At 50.1% G+C, this 15,495-nt stretch overlaps 1 protein-coding gene across 1 annotated transcript; it reads right to left on the bottom strand.

Annotated features, from left to right (window-relative positions):
- Positions 1–5,487: 5,487 nt before the first annotated feature.
- Positions 5,488–6,402, bottom strand: LOC309448668 (olfactory receptor 14J1-like; the record flags this gene model as incomplete). Its single annotated transcript, XM_082070397.1, has 1 exon — positions 5,488–6,402. The coding sequence occupies one exon, from the start codon at positions 6,400–6,402 to the stop codon at positions 5,488–5,490; it is 915 nt and encodes a 304-aa protein (XP_081926523.1).
- Positions 6,403–15,495: the final 9,093 nt, after the last annotated feature.

Genomic DNA, 15,495 nt, shown 5'->3' with positions numbered 1-15,495 from the left:
TGGTGCACAGGAGCTGCAGCATCTCCTGCAGAGCTCATGGAGAAGTCTGATGGAGGAAAAGTGATGCAATCTCTGGTGGCCAATGAGGGAACCGGCAGACTGGGGGTGGGGGTGAGGAGCCAGGTTGTCCATACAGTGTCCAGCCTCAAGGGACTGTTCTCCTGCCTGTCCAGATGTCTTCAGGAGACCCTCGGGATCAATGTCCAGTGTAGAATGCTGCTGTCACTTCTTCTATACACTGGAAAATGACAGAAAATACCCTTGAAAGAAAAAACCCTCCTTTATGAAATCTTCTTTGAAATCTTCATCACTAAGTGTCCCATTGAAACCTCTCTAGTTAGTTCTACAAGGCTTGAAGATTTGAAGAAAATTAGGGAAAGAAACATCGCTCGTTAGGGCTTTCTGTGTTTTAATGAGCCCCATGGCGTATTTGGTGCTGAGTTCATGAACCTCAGATACCAAGCACAGACTGAAGAATCTGCTCAAGAAGTCCAAGCCAGAACAAACTCCAAAGTACCTTGAAGCATTAATGGCCCCACTGAGGGCTGTTCCTGACAAAGCCTCCCCAGGGACTCGTTAGAGCAGATAATTGGAGGCAGTGATTGCATCAGGCAAAGGCAAAGTGCAGCAGTTCTGATGCTGAGAAAGCCCTTGGTTTGTCTGATGAAGGACAATGGCCAAGCCTTGAGCCCCTGCCCCTAGGAAGGGAGATCCTGTCCCTCATGTGTGGCTCAGGGTTCTTCCTGGGGATGTGGGGAGTGCGATGCCCAGTGCAGGACAATGGTGTGACACTCCCTGGGGGTGCAAGGAGGCAATGGGGAGCCATGGCCATGACAACCATGTGTCCGCTCTTAGGCCTCCGTATCAGGGACATCAGCCATAGCCAAGGGGACAAAGACCTTGGCTCTTTCAGGGACATCCAGTCTTGCCAGCGCCCTTGGCCATGTCCACCATGGTCCATCCTGCACTGTCCCAGACCTGTGGCTGTTTCCTCACAGGCTGCTGACACCCCATGCACTTCCCCACCTTGTTCTCACCCCAGTGTGTCCCCACCTGTGCTGCTGTCTCTCCATCCTCACCAGATGTTCCTTGAAACACAAAGCCATGGCTGATCCAGAGTCCCTCTGAATGACCACAGCACTGTGCTCAGAATGACATTTCTTTATCCTGAGCTCCACTCTGGGCCTCCAGAGCTGCAGTTTCTGATAGTTTTCCTTTCTCATGCTGTTTTCCACTACAAAAAAAAAAAAAAAGTGCCATCATCCATCATCTTGGAAAGTGATTTTCAAGAGTTCTTGAGCCACTACTATCCTTCCCTGTCGATGTTCTACCTCAGCCAGCAACTAAGACCACAATAGCTGCTCACATAGTCCCCCAACCTATTAAGTGCGATATGGAAGAAAACCAAAGGGAATGGAGAAACCCGTGGGTTCAGATATAGCATTTTAATAAGACAATAAAAATAGTATAATATACTACTACTACTAGGTATACAATTAAATGAAATGAAATTCAAAAATTAAAATGAAATATAAAAAATCAAACTAAAATAAATTAAGAAAATATACTCAGTGCAATCTGTCATGTAACTTCAGTTACACAGAACAGCCAGTCCTGGAGAAAGGAGCACCTTGGTCCCAAACAACCAAACCCAGCAAGACAGAGCAAAAAGGCCCAAGGGCCAACTGCAAAATTGCAGAACAGCAAAAAACTCACTCAAAACTCCCAGAAGAACAGAACTTCCAAACTAAACTAACCAAAGTACCTGGCAAATCTGAACTAACGTAAGTAACCAGCAAGAAATGTCAGCTCCAGCTTTATACTGAGCATGACACTAATTGTAGGTGTGGGAATATAAGGGAAGATCAGCAAGAAGGAGATTTGTAAATACACTTAAGTGACTGTACCCAGAGTTTAGAAAACACAAATCACACTAATTTAGGTTTAGCCTTGTGTGCTTCACAAGTTGAACCTCTGTCTTTATAGAACATAGACTTGTGAAATCTTAAAGGCACCTCCTCAAACATCCTTGAAATTCCTGCTCCACTCAATGACAGGAAGATGTGCCAGGGGAGGGTCAGGTTGGACATGAGGAAAAGGTTCTTCCCCCAGAGGTGCTGGACACTGAACAGGCTCCCCAGGGAGGTGTCACGGCCCCAACCTGACAGTGTTTAAGAAGAGACTGGACAACGTCCTCAGACACACGGGGTGACCTGTGGGGTGTCCTGTGCAGGGACAGGAGTTGGATTTGATGGTCCTTGTGGGTCCCTTCCAACTCAGGACATTGTATGATTCTATGAAACACTAGGTCAAAAGTCCATGTTTTCATTGTACAGATGAGATGTAAACACATGGCTCAGGGCTCTTCCTGGGACCGTGGGATGTGGGTGTGAAAGGCCCAGGGAAGGACAACACTGGGACAACAACTTCCAGCTTCCCCATGGGGCTGCAAGGAGGCAACGAGGCCCCAGTGCCATGAGGACCACATGTCTTCTCTTAGACCTTCCTGCAGAGACAACTGCCATGGCCAAGGGGACAGAGACCTGGGTTCTGTGGGTCCCTTCCAGCCTTACAGCGCCCTTTGCCATTTCCACCACAGGCTGTTCTACACGGTCCTACCCCTGCCCCTCTTTCCCTGCAGGCTGCAGACACCCATCTCGCTTCCCCACCTGCTCTCACCCCAGCATTTCTGCACCTTCACTGCTGTGTCTGCACCCTCACTGGCTGCTCTTTGGAACACAAACCATGGGCTGATCCAGCTCCCTCTGGGTGACCTCTTGCCCCACAGCACTGCCCTTCCAGTGACATTTCTTCCTCCTGATGACCAGTCTCTACTTCCCAATCTGCACTTGGTGGCTTTGTTTTTTTTTTTTCTCTGCTGCTTTTTCCCACTATTTGTGGAAGCTTTACCACCTCAGAAACTGCCCATCAAGCTGAGATCCCAACCTGTTATTCTTCATGTGGTCTTGCACTTGATCAGAGAGAAGTCACCTCACCATGATCACCTAAATCCCATGACTGCTGCTGGCCTTTCAGCTTCTCTGACAGACATGACCATGTCCCTGCTGCTGTCCCGTCATGTCCTCAGGTGGGATGGATGTGACAACCTGTCTCCACGATCTCTTCCTGGGTAGGATCTGTCATACTTAGGCTGAGGTTCTTTCCCAGCCATGTCCCTGCTGCTGGGCTGTCACCTCCAGAGACAGAACTGACCTCACTGTCCCCTTCACAGCCACATGATTCTGCCTGGATCATGAGTGCCTGAGACACAACTGACCTCATAATACCATAACTATCCATTACCTTTTTCATGGCCCAGGACCCGATCAGATAAAAATATACTTGTTTTATCAAATTTATCAAATATATTCCCTACTAGAGATTTGAGTTGAAAAACATTCTTCAGAGGAACTGCTGTATTTTTGTTGACAACATTTAGAACTCCTTTTCTGTCTTTTATTCTTTTTATTCTTCCTCTGCCTATTCTGGCTTCAAAATCCTCTCTAAGGGAAAGATTAATTGAATCGCAGAGTAACTTCAGGTTTGAAGAGAGCCCTTGTCTCACCTGTCTCACTGTCCTGCTCCAGGCAGGGTTAACCAGGCGAGGTTGTTCAAGGGTTCCTCACAACTATGCATCATCCACAGTGAAGCTGAAAGTGCACTCGTCACATCATACAGAGGGAGAATAAAGATGTTTAACAGTGTTGGTCCAAGTGCTGGTCACTGAGGGATGCTACTAGTAACTGGCTGCATGGAGGGCTTTGTACCGCTGATGACATTTGGCTGGATTGTCCAGCCAACTTCCCACCCAGCTTCCAGTTCTCCAGCCCAGAGATCACTGATCTGCCTACTAGGACACCAAGGAACACCATGTCTATGACCCTGCAAAATTCTGGGTATGGATGCAGGTTGACCAGCTATTAATTCTCCTTCATGCTTTTCATGCAGATGGTTTCGATATCTGCCTTTTCCAAAGACCTCGGAAACCCTCTTACCACTTTGTCTTACTTTTGAGAGCACAACCCAGAATCACAGGCAAGGGTGACAGAGCAGACAGGAGCACTTGCAATGAGCCTGTCCCAGCAGCTGAGATGAATGTCACTGGGCCACTGAGGTCTGTTCCTGGAGTCACACACAGAAATGCCAGGGTTCCATCAGGCATCCATATCTCAGCTGGTCTCAGGACTCCTTGTTCACCCAGGGATGCTCAGAGACAGAGTCTGTCCCTTTTACACACAGAGGCAGGAGTCACAGTGTCCCTCTGGCCTCCTGTTGCCACTTCAAAGGGGTGGGAGACACCTCAGCCCTGTGGTGTGTCACCCTGCTATGCACTAATCTGAGATGTCCCACGTCATGAGGAATGGACACGGGGAGCTCAGTTAAGGAACCACAACCCAGTGCTGCATTCAGGCAGTTTCCCATGGGGTGTTACTTCCAACAGGAAGTGACCTCAGGACCTTGTGTGTGCCACAGGTTTTCATGGAACCCCAAGGAACAGTTGATGGTGTTTGTGCTCACTCGTGTTCATGTCACCTCACGTACATGATGTGCGTGCTCACATCTCATCTGTACAAAGCAACACAGACTACTGAACTATTCACTGATTGTCCATCCATGGAGAGAAAAGAGCCTCTGTGGGTGAGAAGCCAGTGCTGGAAATGATGGTTGTGAGGGTCCAGTCCATGGTGATTGACCTGGGGCTCCTTCTATGGGGTGTCCAGTGCACATAGGCACAGCCCAGCCCCTGCTCTGCTGGTCCTGCAGGTCTCAGGCAGGAGCCTGGCTGTGAGAGGACACTGCTGTGTGCCAGCCCTGCACACACACACTGTTCAGATGCACACTGATGTTTCATCTGTGGGTGGCTTTTGTAGGAATATGCTTAGAGAGAAACTTTGCAAGAAGATATAAACCATCATGCACTGCCCTGAGGAGATCATGTTTCTATCTCGAAAGGCTGTTCTGGGGCCAGCTCTGTCACAGCAGTGCCCATTGCCTGTCCCTGCCTGTGTTCACAGGACTGACACACAGCAGGACGGTGACCAAGCTGCCAGAGCACTCAGGCCTTGCACCGACACAGGGATGAGAAGGAGAGTGTGGAGTGCAACCAGAACAGCTCTGGAAGAACAAGCGCTGGTGCTTCCTGTCAGTGCTGCCAGGATGGACTCTTTTCTTGTCCTTCCATCACAGAAATTGTCCCTGCAGATCCAAAAGGCCTTGCAGGAAGGATATAGTGAAGGATAGAGTGATATAGTGTCCCTACAGAACCCTTTATTTTGTTTAAATACACACAGATCATGGCTCCTCAATTACACAACCAGTGGATATAAAATAAAAGCAGACAGTGACTTAGAAAGGGGATGACAACATTATCACAACAAGACCAATGTCAATAACAACAGAAAATAGAGATGAGAGGCTGGACCTGTAACTAGTTACATTAAAACTGCTAAGTAGAAGCAGATGGGCAATTTATTGCTTTAGAAAACACTAAGATATGAGTTTGCACAGAGCATCCTTGAGTTCCTGGTTCCTCATGCTGTAGATGAGGGGGTTCACTGCTGGAGGAACCACTGAGTAGAGGGCAGACACCACCAGGTCCAAGGATGGGGAGGCGATGGAGGGGGGCTTCAGGTGGGCAAACATGGCAGTGCAGAGGAACAGGGAGACCACGGCCAGGTGAGGGAGGCAGGTGGAAAAGGCTTTGTGCCGTCCCTGCTCAGAGGGGATCCTCAGCACGGCCCTGAAGATCTGCACATAGGACACCACAATGAACACAAAATACCAGAGGTCAAAAAATACACTAACCACAATAAGCCCAAGTTCCCTGAGGTAGGAGTGTGAGCAGGAGAGCTTGAGGATCTGGGGGATTTCACAGAAGAACTGGCCCAGGGCATTGCCCTTGCACAGGGGCAGTGAAAATGTATTGGCCGTGTGCAGCAGAGCATTGAGAAACCCAGTGGCCCAGGCAGCTGCTGCCATGTGGACACAAGCTCTGCTGCCCAGGAGGGTCCCGTAGTGCAGGGGTTTGCAGATGGCAACGTAGCGGTCGTACGACATGACGGTGAGGAGATAATACTCTGCTGTGATCAAAAAGGCAAATGAAAAGAGCTGTGCAGCACATCCTGAGTATGAGATGGCCCTGGTGTCCCAGAGGGAATTGGCCATGGATTTGGGGACAATGGTGGAGATGGAGCCCAGGTCAAGGAGGGCGAGGTTGAACAGGAAGAAGTACATGGGAGTGTGGAGGTGCTGGTCCCAGGCTATGGTGGTGATGATGAGGCCGTTGCCCAGGAGGGCAGCCAGGTAGATGCCCAGGAAGAGCCAGAAGTGCAAGAGCTGCAGCTCCCGTGTGTCTGTGAACGGCAGGAGGAGGAACTGGGTGATGGAGCTGCTGTTGGGCATTTGCTGCTGATGGTCATGGGAAACCTGTCATAGGAGGAAAAGACAGTGACAAGTTATCAATGACTTCTCTGAGCAAAATCAAAGCCATTTCTCACACACCCTCCCCTGCTCCACACCCCTTGTCCTTTTCCAGACCTTCAGCTCAGTGTCTGAGCCCTGGGTGGTGCTGGCTGGAGGTGCCGTGAGGAGCAGGGCCTGTGCCCGTTGGCTGCCAAGGAGTCAGCCCTGCTCTGCAGCAGGGGGCATGGGAACAGGGGGCAGGGGCCAGAACTGGGGTTCAGCTTTGTCACATGGAACCACATCATGTCTCACCCTTTCCTAAAGTCTCAGCATCCACATTTGGTCCAGGACACACACAGGGCTGCTCACCAGAGGGATCTGCACTGCAGGGGGTCCCAGGGACTTTTCTCTGTTCTCCCTCCCATAACAATTCTGGATTTGGTTTCCTCTCATTTCTGATCATTTCCCTGCTGCCTGGAGATTCTCCCCTGGGAGGTGTTTCCCTGTCCATGTCTGTTCCCTGTCAGTGCTCACAGACCATCCCACCCTCTGTGCCCTCCCCCTGGCCCTACAGATCCTGCCTGTTCACAGGGCACTGCCTGGGGGCATCTTCCTGTCTGCAGCCTGGAAAACAGGACAGGTCAGACTAAGGCTGACGGGTCCAGCCAAGGTGATGCAGGTGCTGTGCACAGGCAGAGGGGTGGGGAAGGGATGTCATGAGCCTGCTGGCAGATGTACTGATCACTCAGAGTTGCAGTTCAGGAGTCTCAGTGACTTGTTTCAGCATGAGAGCTCATTTTCATGTTATCCTTTCCTGCACCCCCCAGCACTTGGGAGAGGAAACTGAAAAGACAGGCTCAGGAAAGCTCCTTATCTGTCTGCTAATCCTTACATTGATCTTGTCGTTGGGGCATCCCCTTAGAAAAATCCTGCAGGTGATCTGGAGCTGGGAGCAGCCCTGACACACTGAGAGAGACCTGACAAATCCTGTAAATCATGGAATGTACCAGCTTAGGGTCTCCCTCCAGGAAATGCAGCTGCATTGTCCTACAGCCAGCGACTTACCGTGTTACAACTGTGATTGGTCTCATTGAATCCTCAGCAACCAACCACCCCACATTGCCTTTAATCTCTCTCTGTCTGCCTCCTGTGCCCTCGGTGCTGCAGGCAGAGCCCTCAGCCCTGCTGCGTGTGCAGAGGAGCTGCTCCTGGGCAGAGCTGTCTCTCTGCAGCGCTGCCGCTGCCATGAGCTCCCTGTGTCCCAGGAGCCCAGCCCAGCTCAGCAGCACAGGAGCAGCCCATGATGTCCCTTTCCCTGTCCCCTCTGGGCTCCTCCAGGTGTCCCTGGGGCTCCAGAGGCACAACTTTGAAGTTGAAGTAATCAGTGATGTTGATTCTCTCTCCTCTGAAGAGACACTTCTTTCCAGCATTGTATTTTTCATTTTAAAAAATGAATCGGTACGAAAATCATCTTTTCCTATCATTAGACAGGACACCAGGAATGTTACAGCAAAGGATCTAATTTCTCCAGGCTGGGGGAGGAATATCTTCAGTTGAATGACTTTAGGCATTTTGTTCTGGTTTTACACTCCCAGGTCTAGAGAGACATTCATCAGTCTTTGGCCATGTCATGTCTGTGCTCTGATTCAAAGCCTTTGCACACATGGGCTCTTGGACACTTGGTACCAGGTTTCTTGTGCAGGTCAGAGCTGGGCTGGTGCCACAGCTGGGGTGGCTCAGCCCAGATGTGAGGCAATGTCCTCAGCCAGGGACCTGACTGGGGGAGCTGGAGCTGTCAGTGCTGCAGACAGAGCTGTGACACGGATGGAATGAACTGCCAGGCAGGGTGGCAGGAGTGAGTTCATCTGGTCTGCAGGGACAGCAGCCTCCAAGCACAGCAACAGTCCAGATCAGAACTCAGTCCAGACCTGGAAGGCAATTCAAGGGCCCCATAATGAGCTGTTACTACTGCAGGAACAGTTAAAGGACAAACAAAGACACTTTGTAGCTACTGTTGAATTTAATAAGAGAAAGAGGTGAGAATCCCTGTGTCTTCTTGTCCTCCCTCTTCACCAACAATGTGTCCCAGGCCTCTGTGATTTGAGATGGGAATGTGGAGAACAACCAGAAGTGGATGGGGATCAAGTCAGGGGTTACTGGAACTAACACAATCCTTTCCAGTCTATGGGACAGCAGGGGCAGCATCCCAGGAGCTGGGACAGCAGGACCATGTCACAGTGAGGCCACTCTCCACCATCTGTGAAAGCTCATGGAGACTGGGGGGACTCCCTGACCACTGGCAGCTCTCACACAGTGTGTGCACTTTTCAAAATGGCCAATGGGTGGGCAGGGGAACTAAGGGCTGTGCCCCAGAGCATGTCCACTGGGACCCCATTTCTGGGTGTCTGGAAGAGAAGGTGACGGGGTTTGCCCAGGGCAGGTTGTGCCTGTCCATCCTCTTTGCTTTCTGTGAGGAAAGGACAGGGTTGCAGACATGGGGAGAACATTGATGGTCTGTTACCAGTGGTGGTCTGTTACAGGGAAGTCAGCAAGGCATTCAGCATCATTCCCCACAATATTCTTGTGCCCAAGGCAGTAAATTCTGGTCTCTGTCAGTGTGTAAGTAGATGGGTGAAAAACAATCTGGATGGTTGGGCTTGGAAAGGTGCTGTAGAAAGGGAGAAACTTTCCAGTCATGAGGACAGTCCAGCACTGGAAGCTGTTTCCCAGGAGTGCGCACTCACTCTGTCCCAGAAAGTGACCAAGATGTGTTTGAATAAAGCCCTGAGTAATCTGGTCTGACCCTGCTGTGAGCAGGAGGTTGGTCAAGACAACTCCTGAGGTCCCTTTGAGTCTGAATGACGCTGTCCTTCCTTCCCCTTCACATTTTCACATTAGGGAGAGCTCTCAGGTTCTCCCTGACCACAGGAATAATTCACATGAGGTGCAGGGCTGCTTTGCAAGTGCCTCTAAATGATTCTGACCACAACTTTTGCATCCCTTTTCATTTGCTCCATCCCAGGGGTTTTTTTGCTGTCCTAATACCCTTCCAGAAAGAACTGCTTACCTTGTTCATCCTTTCAGAACAGGTTACTTATCCATGTACGGAGTCTGCACATGAGCCAGAGATCAAAGCCACCATTGCAGAAATGGAGATGAGACACTTGACCAGCTCCTTGAACACAGCAATTGGCACGACTTGTCTCCTGAGATGCCGCAAAACACCTGAACTGTAAGAGCAGAGCATGTGAGTCCTGGTTGGGTATCCTGGCTTGTCTCCAGACCCATGTGGTGCTTCAGGCTGTGAAGAGAATCAAAACCAGCCATTGGACTGGGGTAGTTCCATTTTACACGTGTCACACAGGGCAGATGAGGGAGCTCAGAACTCCAGACTCTGCTGCACGGTTGGGACTGCAGAGACTGGAAATGCAGGTGACAGTGTGTGTCAGGGCACACACATAAAGATTCTGGCTTTCTTTGGGCCTTTGCACTGACCTGGGATCTGCTCCTTGGCCACCTTTGTCTCAAAAAGAAACTATTCTCCTATTCCAACAACACCTCACAACAGGGAAAAAAAAAAAAAAACAAAACAACAAGATATGAAAGATGCATTTTGTGTTAATTCTGTCAAAGAGGTGTACTCTTTATACGATAACAGAAGAAAAAAAAATAATGGAGAGAAAAAGCATTGTTCTATGAACTTCTTTCAGGACACAACTGCTGAGGTATGGTAGATGTTTTGAAAAGCAAGAATGACTGTTAGGAATGAAATGGAAGACATTTAGTTTATCATCAACATCATCAGTGAGAAGAAGTAGTTCCCTGTTACTGTTATCAGTGACAGCACCACTGTTCACAAACATCCTTCAGCCCATCTCCATTTTTCCTGGGCTCCAAAGCTCATCCTGCTCAGAGTTTGACAGGATTGCTGCAAACTCCTGTGACCCAAATCTCTACAACTGTCTCTGCTCAACAGCCTTTTACCCCAGGAAGGGGAAAACTGCCAATGCAGGCACCAAACCAGTGCCCAACCTGCCTGGAGAGCCAGGACAGTTGTGCCACACAACAGCCGCCTCTGAGGGAAGATGGAGGTGATGGGATTGAAATGGTTTCAACCCAAATTATAGAATCATAGCATCATAGAATCATTTATGATGGAAAAGATCATTAAGACCATGGAGTCCAACCGTAAATCTAACACTCCCAAGTACTCCACCAAACCATGTCCCAAAGCGCCACATCTCCACATCTTTTAAACAACTCCAGCAATGGAAGCTCCAATCCTAAGCTGGCAGGACACCATTGGCTGCAGTTGGACGTAAGATACTGGTCATGGCTGTGAGTTCAGCCCTCGCTGCAGAATGTCTCACACCCTCACTGAGGAGGGCAGGGGGCTGGGAGATGGGAGCACGTTTCAGTTTGCAGATCCCAGCACAGAGCCCAAACCATCCTGCCCTGGGACTCTGCATCCCATTTCCTGAGATGCAAAGCTGGTGGGGCTACTGTGGATAATCATGTTAAAAGGCATCAATAATCCTTCAGGTGTTTGTGTAATATGTTTAGGAATGTCAGTCGTATATTCTTATATTTACATATCTGTAAAATAGTACTCTGCATCTGTGGTAGCCCCTCTGGCAATGACAATTAAATAGGTATTTGCACTATAAGGTTTCATACCCCATCCAGAAGCACACATCTAAGTGGTTCAGATGACGGGTGGTCTGGCAAACGTCACCCTTTGTGTCCCCAGGTGATGGACACTGCTCATGTGCCTCTGCAGAGAGTGGCAGGAGCTGGATCCCCTTCTCGGGACAGACTCCTTCCAGGAGAGACACAGACACAGGGGAACTCATCAGGGCTTTACGGCATTTCACTCAGCATCAGTTTTGACATATTGGGTGCTGTCCTGTGACTGCCCTTTCTGTACAAATGATCATAAAACTTAACCATTTAGTAAGACATGATCATAAAGGAGCTGTTATGGACAAGAAAGCTCACCATGAACTCTGGAGAGAGTGAGGGAGTTTATAATAAGCACCAGGAAGAACCAAAAAGCTCGAGGCCTCTTCTGAAGAGCGGGAGGCCTGAGCAGCCGTGATTGGCCATTGTAGGTGTGGGAGAGGGTCAGGGCATGTCAGGGAGAAGCAATGAGATGGTGATGGCTTCAGTGAACCCTTCCAGCCATGGCTGAGCCCAGAAATGGAAAGCAGTTGATGTCTGCAGGTGGAGGAGGAATAAGAGGAAGATTTTCCTGGGAATACTGAAGAAAGAGAAAAGCCTCTCTTGTGCTAATCTTGTATGGCAGTGACATTTCCATGCTGTGGGCATGGCTGTGCCTGGGAGATGGGGAACGGCTGCTGCTGGGGTGGCTGTGCTCAGTCATGGCCCATGAGCTGACCCTGCTCTGCTCCTCTCTTACACTGCCCACACTTGGATGGTCCTCAGGAATCATCCATGAGCCTGGTGGATGCATGAGCCTCCTGGAGTGACGGATATGGATCCAAATAGAGGATTTGAGCAAGTTTGGGACTGGGACATTGAGGCGACTGGTGACCATTGCCAGGTGAATGAAAGAAGCTGGATGAGTTGTGATTTGCTCACAGGCATTTCCAACTCCACAGAAAACCAGAGCCTTGCAGTTAAAGCAACAGCACTTGACATAAGACCCACAACCAAAACACAGAACACTGACACTGACCACAGTAAAAGACTTGAAAAACATTGGAGAAAATTTTACCAGGTCCCATGGGTCAGGGCTCAGCCATTCTGGTGATGAACAAGCATCAAGGGCTGACATAACAGAAACTTGGGGTTTGCTTCTGCCTTTCACTTCATTAGAGGTTTGTTCATTCTCTCAGTAGCTGCAGTTCAGGATCATGGCAGCAGAGGGCTCATTAACATCGAAAATGCTCTTACAAGCCAAGGCTCTGTGCATCGTTTTCCTAAAGGCTTCAAGTCTGGTGTGGATGATTAGAGAGATTTCAGGAACAGACAAAAAGAGAGCATTTCCACAATAAATAGCAGTTAAGCCAAATTTCTTCTATTTCCTTCCCTGCTCGCCCTTCCCTCTCTTTCCAGAACAGGTGGCATCAGCAGCCTCCAGTTAATATTGATGTGTTGCATCTCCTGATGAAGACTGAATATGTCAGAAAAGTGGGTAACTAAATCACCATGTGAGTGAGAAGACAGGCCAGGACACCTCAATAGGAGTCACACTCCTCTGGACCAAGAGGTGGGTGGCCCTGGCAATCTCAGGTGCCACAGCACAGTGATACTTGTGTTCAGGGAGCTGGTCAAGTGACCCATCTCCTGTTCTGTAATGGTGTCTGAGTTTGCTCAGGTCACCCCTGACTTGAGCCCCATCCACTGCTGGGTGTTCTCCAGACTCCTGCCTTCAGGAACAAAGTCCCAGGAGACCTTGCTGGTGAAGATGGAGGCAAAGAAGCCATGAAGAACCTCAGTCCCGTCTGATTCTACTCTTATGAAGTTCAGCAGCAGGTCCACATTCACCCTGTCTATTCTTTTACTGCAAATGAAGCTGTGCCAGCTCATATTGCTGCCCTTCCTGTGCAGGTATCAAGTCCAGGGCAGCTTTTTCATCATCCCCACATCCATGGACAAGGTTTCTAAATTCCTCCTTTGCAGCTTCCCCTGCTTCCACCTCCTGTGTGCTGCCTTTGTGCCCTGGAGCTCCATCAGTTCATAGGAGCAGCCTCACAAGATAAATGTTTCTTTTCATGTGTGCTTGGGGAGATCATTCCTGTGCTTGGAGCAGCCTGTCCTGTAAGACTTGTCATATTTCCTGAGCTCCTTCACCCTTCAGATCTACTTCCATGTCACCACTTCGCCCACCATCCCCCAGTATGTCCAAGTCTTCTCCTCTGGAGCCCACCAGCCTGTGCTCTGCTGCTGGCCTTCCTCCCTCCCCTCTGGTTCCTGGGACCCCACTGTGTCCTGCTCACAACAGCCAAGGTGGACACTGATGTTCACATCCCTCACCAGGGTTTCCTTGTTTCCCAGATCCCAATCCAGGTGAGAATCACCCGTGTTGCCCATCAAGCAGACATGTTAAGCTGTTGGCCCAAGAGCCTTTGAAACTGCACCTGCAAATATGCCATGCCAGTGAATGTCAGAACAATTACAGTTTCTCATATGAACCTGCTCTTTGACTGGTGATTTCCTCAGGTTGCTGACAGAAGGTCTTTTCCAGTACTTCTCCATGATGCAGCAGTTTGTTACACCCAACACACTGTCACCCTGTACTGGGTTTACATGGCAAAGTCTGAGGGTGAGTGTGCGTGTGCGGCAGATATCACCTCTGAGAGGACAACAGGAGTTTCACTGACATCAGACAGAGGGGATTTCAACTGGCTCCAAGATGGACCCACTACTTGCCAAATCTGAGCCACTCAGTGATGCCGGCAGCACCTCTAGGATATTGTATTTGAGAAAGGGTAAAAAACACTGCACAACAGCAGGTGGGAGAGAGAAGGGAGGAAATGGGAGAGAAAAGCTCTGCAGACACCAAGGTCATATCCCATAGGACCCAAGCAGGTCCCTCAGCAGCCAAATCCTGCTCTCCTGAAATCCTGCTCTTGGCCTTGTTCTCATCTCCCAGGAGCCTCAGCTCCACTTTCCCATCCCTGACTGTTCCATCCTGACCAACTCTTTCTGGTTTGTAAGTGTGAAGTCCCACAGGGCACCTCACCTCACTGACTCCTCAGTCACCGTGTCAGGAAGATGTTGTCAATGAGCTCCAAACCCTCCTGGATGGCTGGTTCCTTGCAGATATTGGGATATCTCAGGTTTGCCACGAGGACACGACCCTGGAAACATGAGGCTTCTTTCATTTGTCTGAAGGAGACCTCATCTCATTCCTCTTCCTCATCAGTGAGTCTGTAGCTGATGTCCAGTCACCACAACATTGCACATGTTGTTCTGCCCTCTCATGCTGACTCCTCAACGTTCAGCTGACATTGTCTGTCCCCAGACAGAGCTCCACGCATTCCTGCTGCTCTCACATGAACAGAACCTCTCTCTTTGACTCCAGACCTCTGGCATTATGAGCACCACACACACAAGACCCCACAGTTTCTCCAGGAGATGGTAATTATAGTGTCCTATACCTCCTCATGCTGTTATGTTGGGAGATACACCCCCATCAGGATAAACAATCTGCATGCAAACTTTAACAGCTGAGCAAATGGAGATTCAATCCAGGGAGAGTCCAGACATTGAGAAAATCTGGGATTTACCCAACAGAAAACTCTTAATTTGTAGGAGAAATGGACAGTGATGTATCAGGGGGGACAATAACCCCATCGATCAGGACAAACCAGGACCTGACACACCGAGCAGTGACCCTGAGGAGAAGGGCCTGGGCACTACAAGGTCCCCACACCAGCCCGTGGTGCACGCTCACCATGAACAAGGCAGCTGCACACGGGGCTGCGTGAGGAGGAGCGTGGGGACCCAGACACCTGCAGTTCTCATCCCATTCGGTTCAGCACTGGTGTGACCCACACACACGGGTGTGTGCCAGTGTGCGGCTTCCCAGTCTGGAGCAGCAGGGAGGAACTGGAGAGTGCAGGGCTGTGCCAAGGCAGGTTCAGCACCTTGTGCACATGGTGTGGGGTGCTGAGGGACCTGGGCTGCTTTGGCCCAGCAGCGCTGGGGAGGCTGCAGCAGTGCAGGAGTAGGCTGAGAGTGCTTGAAGGGCGGTTTCAGAGATGGTGGAGGTTTTCTGCATAGTGGGAAAGAGCTTGAGAAAGAAATAATGGCCCAAAGTGCAGCTGGGGAGGTCCAGGCTGGACATGAGCAGAAAGGAATGTGATGGAAGGGCAGTGCTGTGGGGGAGCAGGTCAGCAGAGGGAGTCTGCATCAGCTCAAGGCTTTGTGCTTCAAGGACCAGCTGGGGAGGATGGAGAGATCTCAGCAAAGGAAGGAAGATGCTCAGACAGGAGCAAGGTGGGGCAGCAGGGGGGATGTCTCCAGCCTGCAGGGACAGAGGTGCAGGGGATGCCACAGCACAGGACAGGCTTTTGTGGAGATGATCATGGGATGGAAAGAGGCTGAAAGCCCCACCAGACATGA

This window comes from Streptopelia decaocto, assembly GCF_964273445.1.
Source record: "Streptopelia decaocto genome assembly, chromosome: 21".
Classification (NCBI taxonomy): Eukaryota; Metazoa; Chordata; class Aves; order Columbiformes; family Columbidae; genus Streptopelia; species Streptopelia decaocto.
Note: the sequence above shows the minus strand (reverse complement) of the source record. Positions and strands in the feature narration are given on the sequence as shown.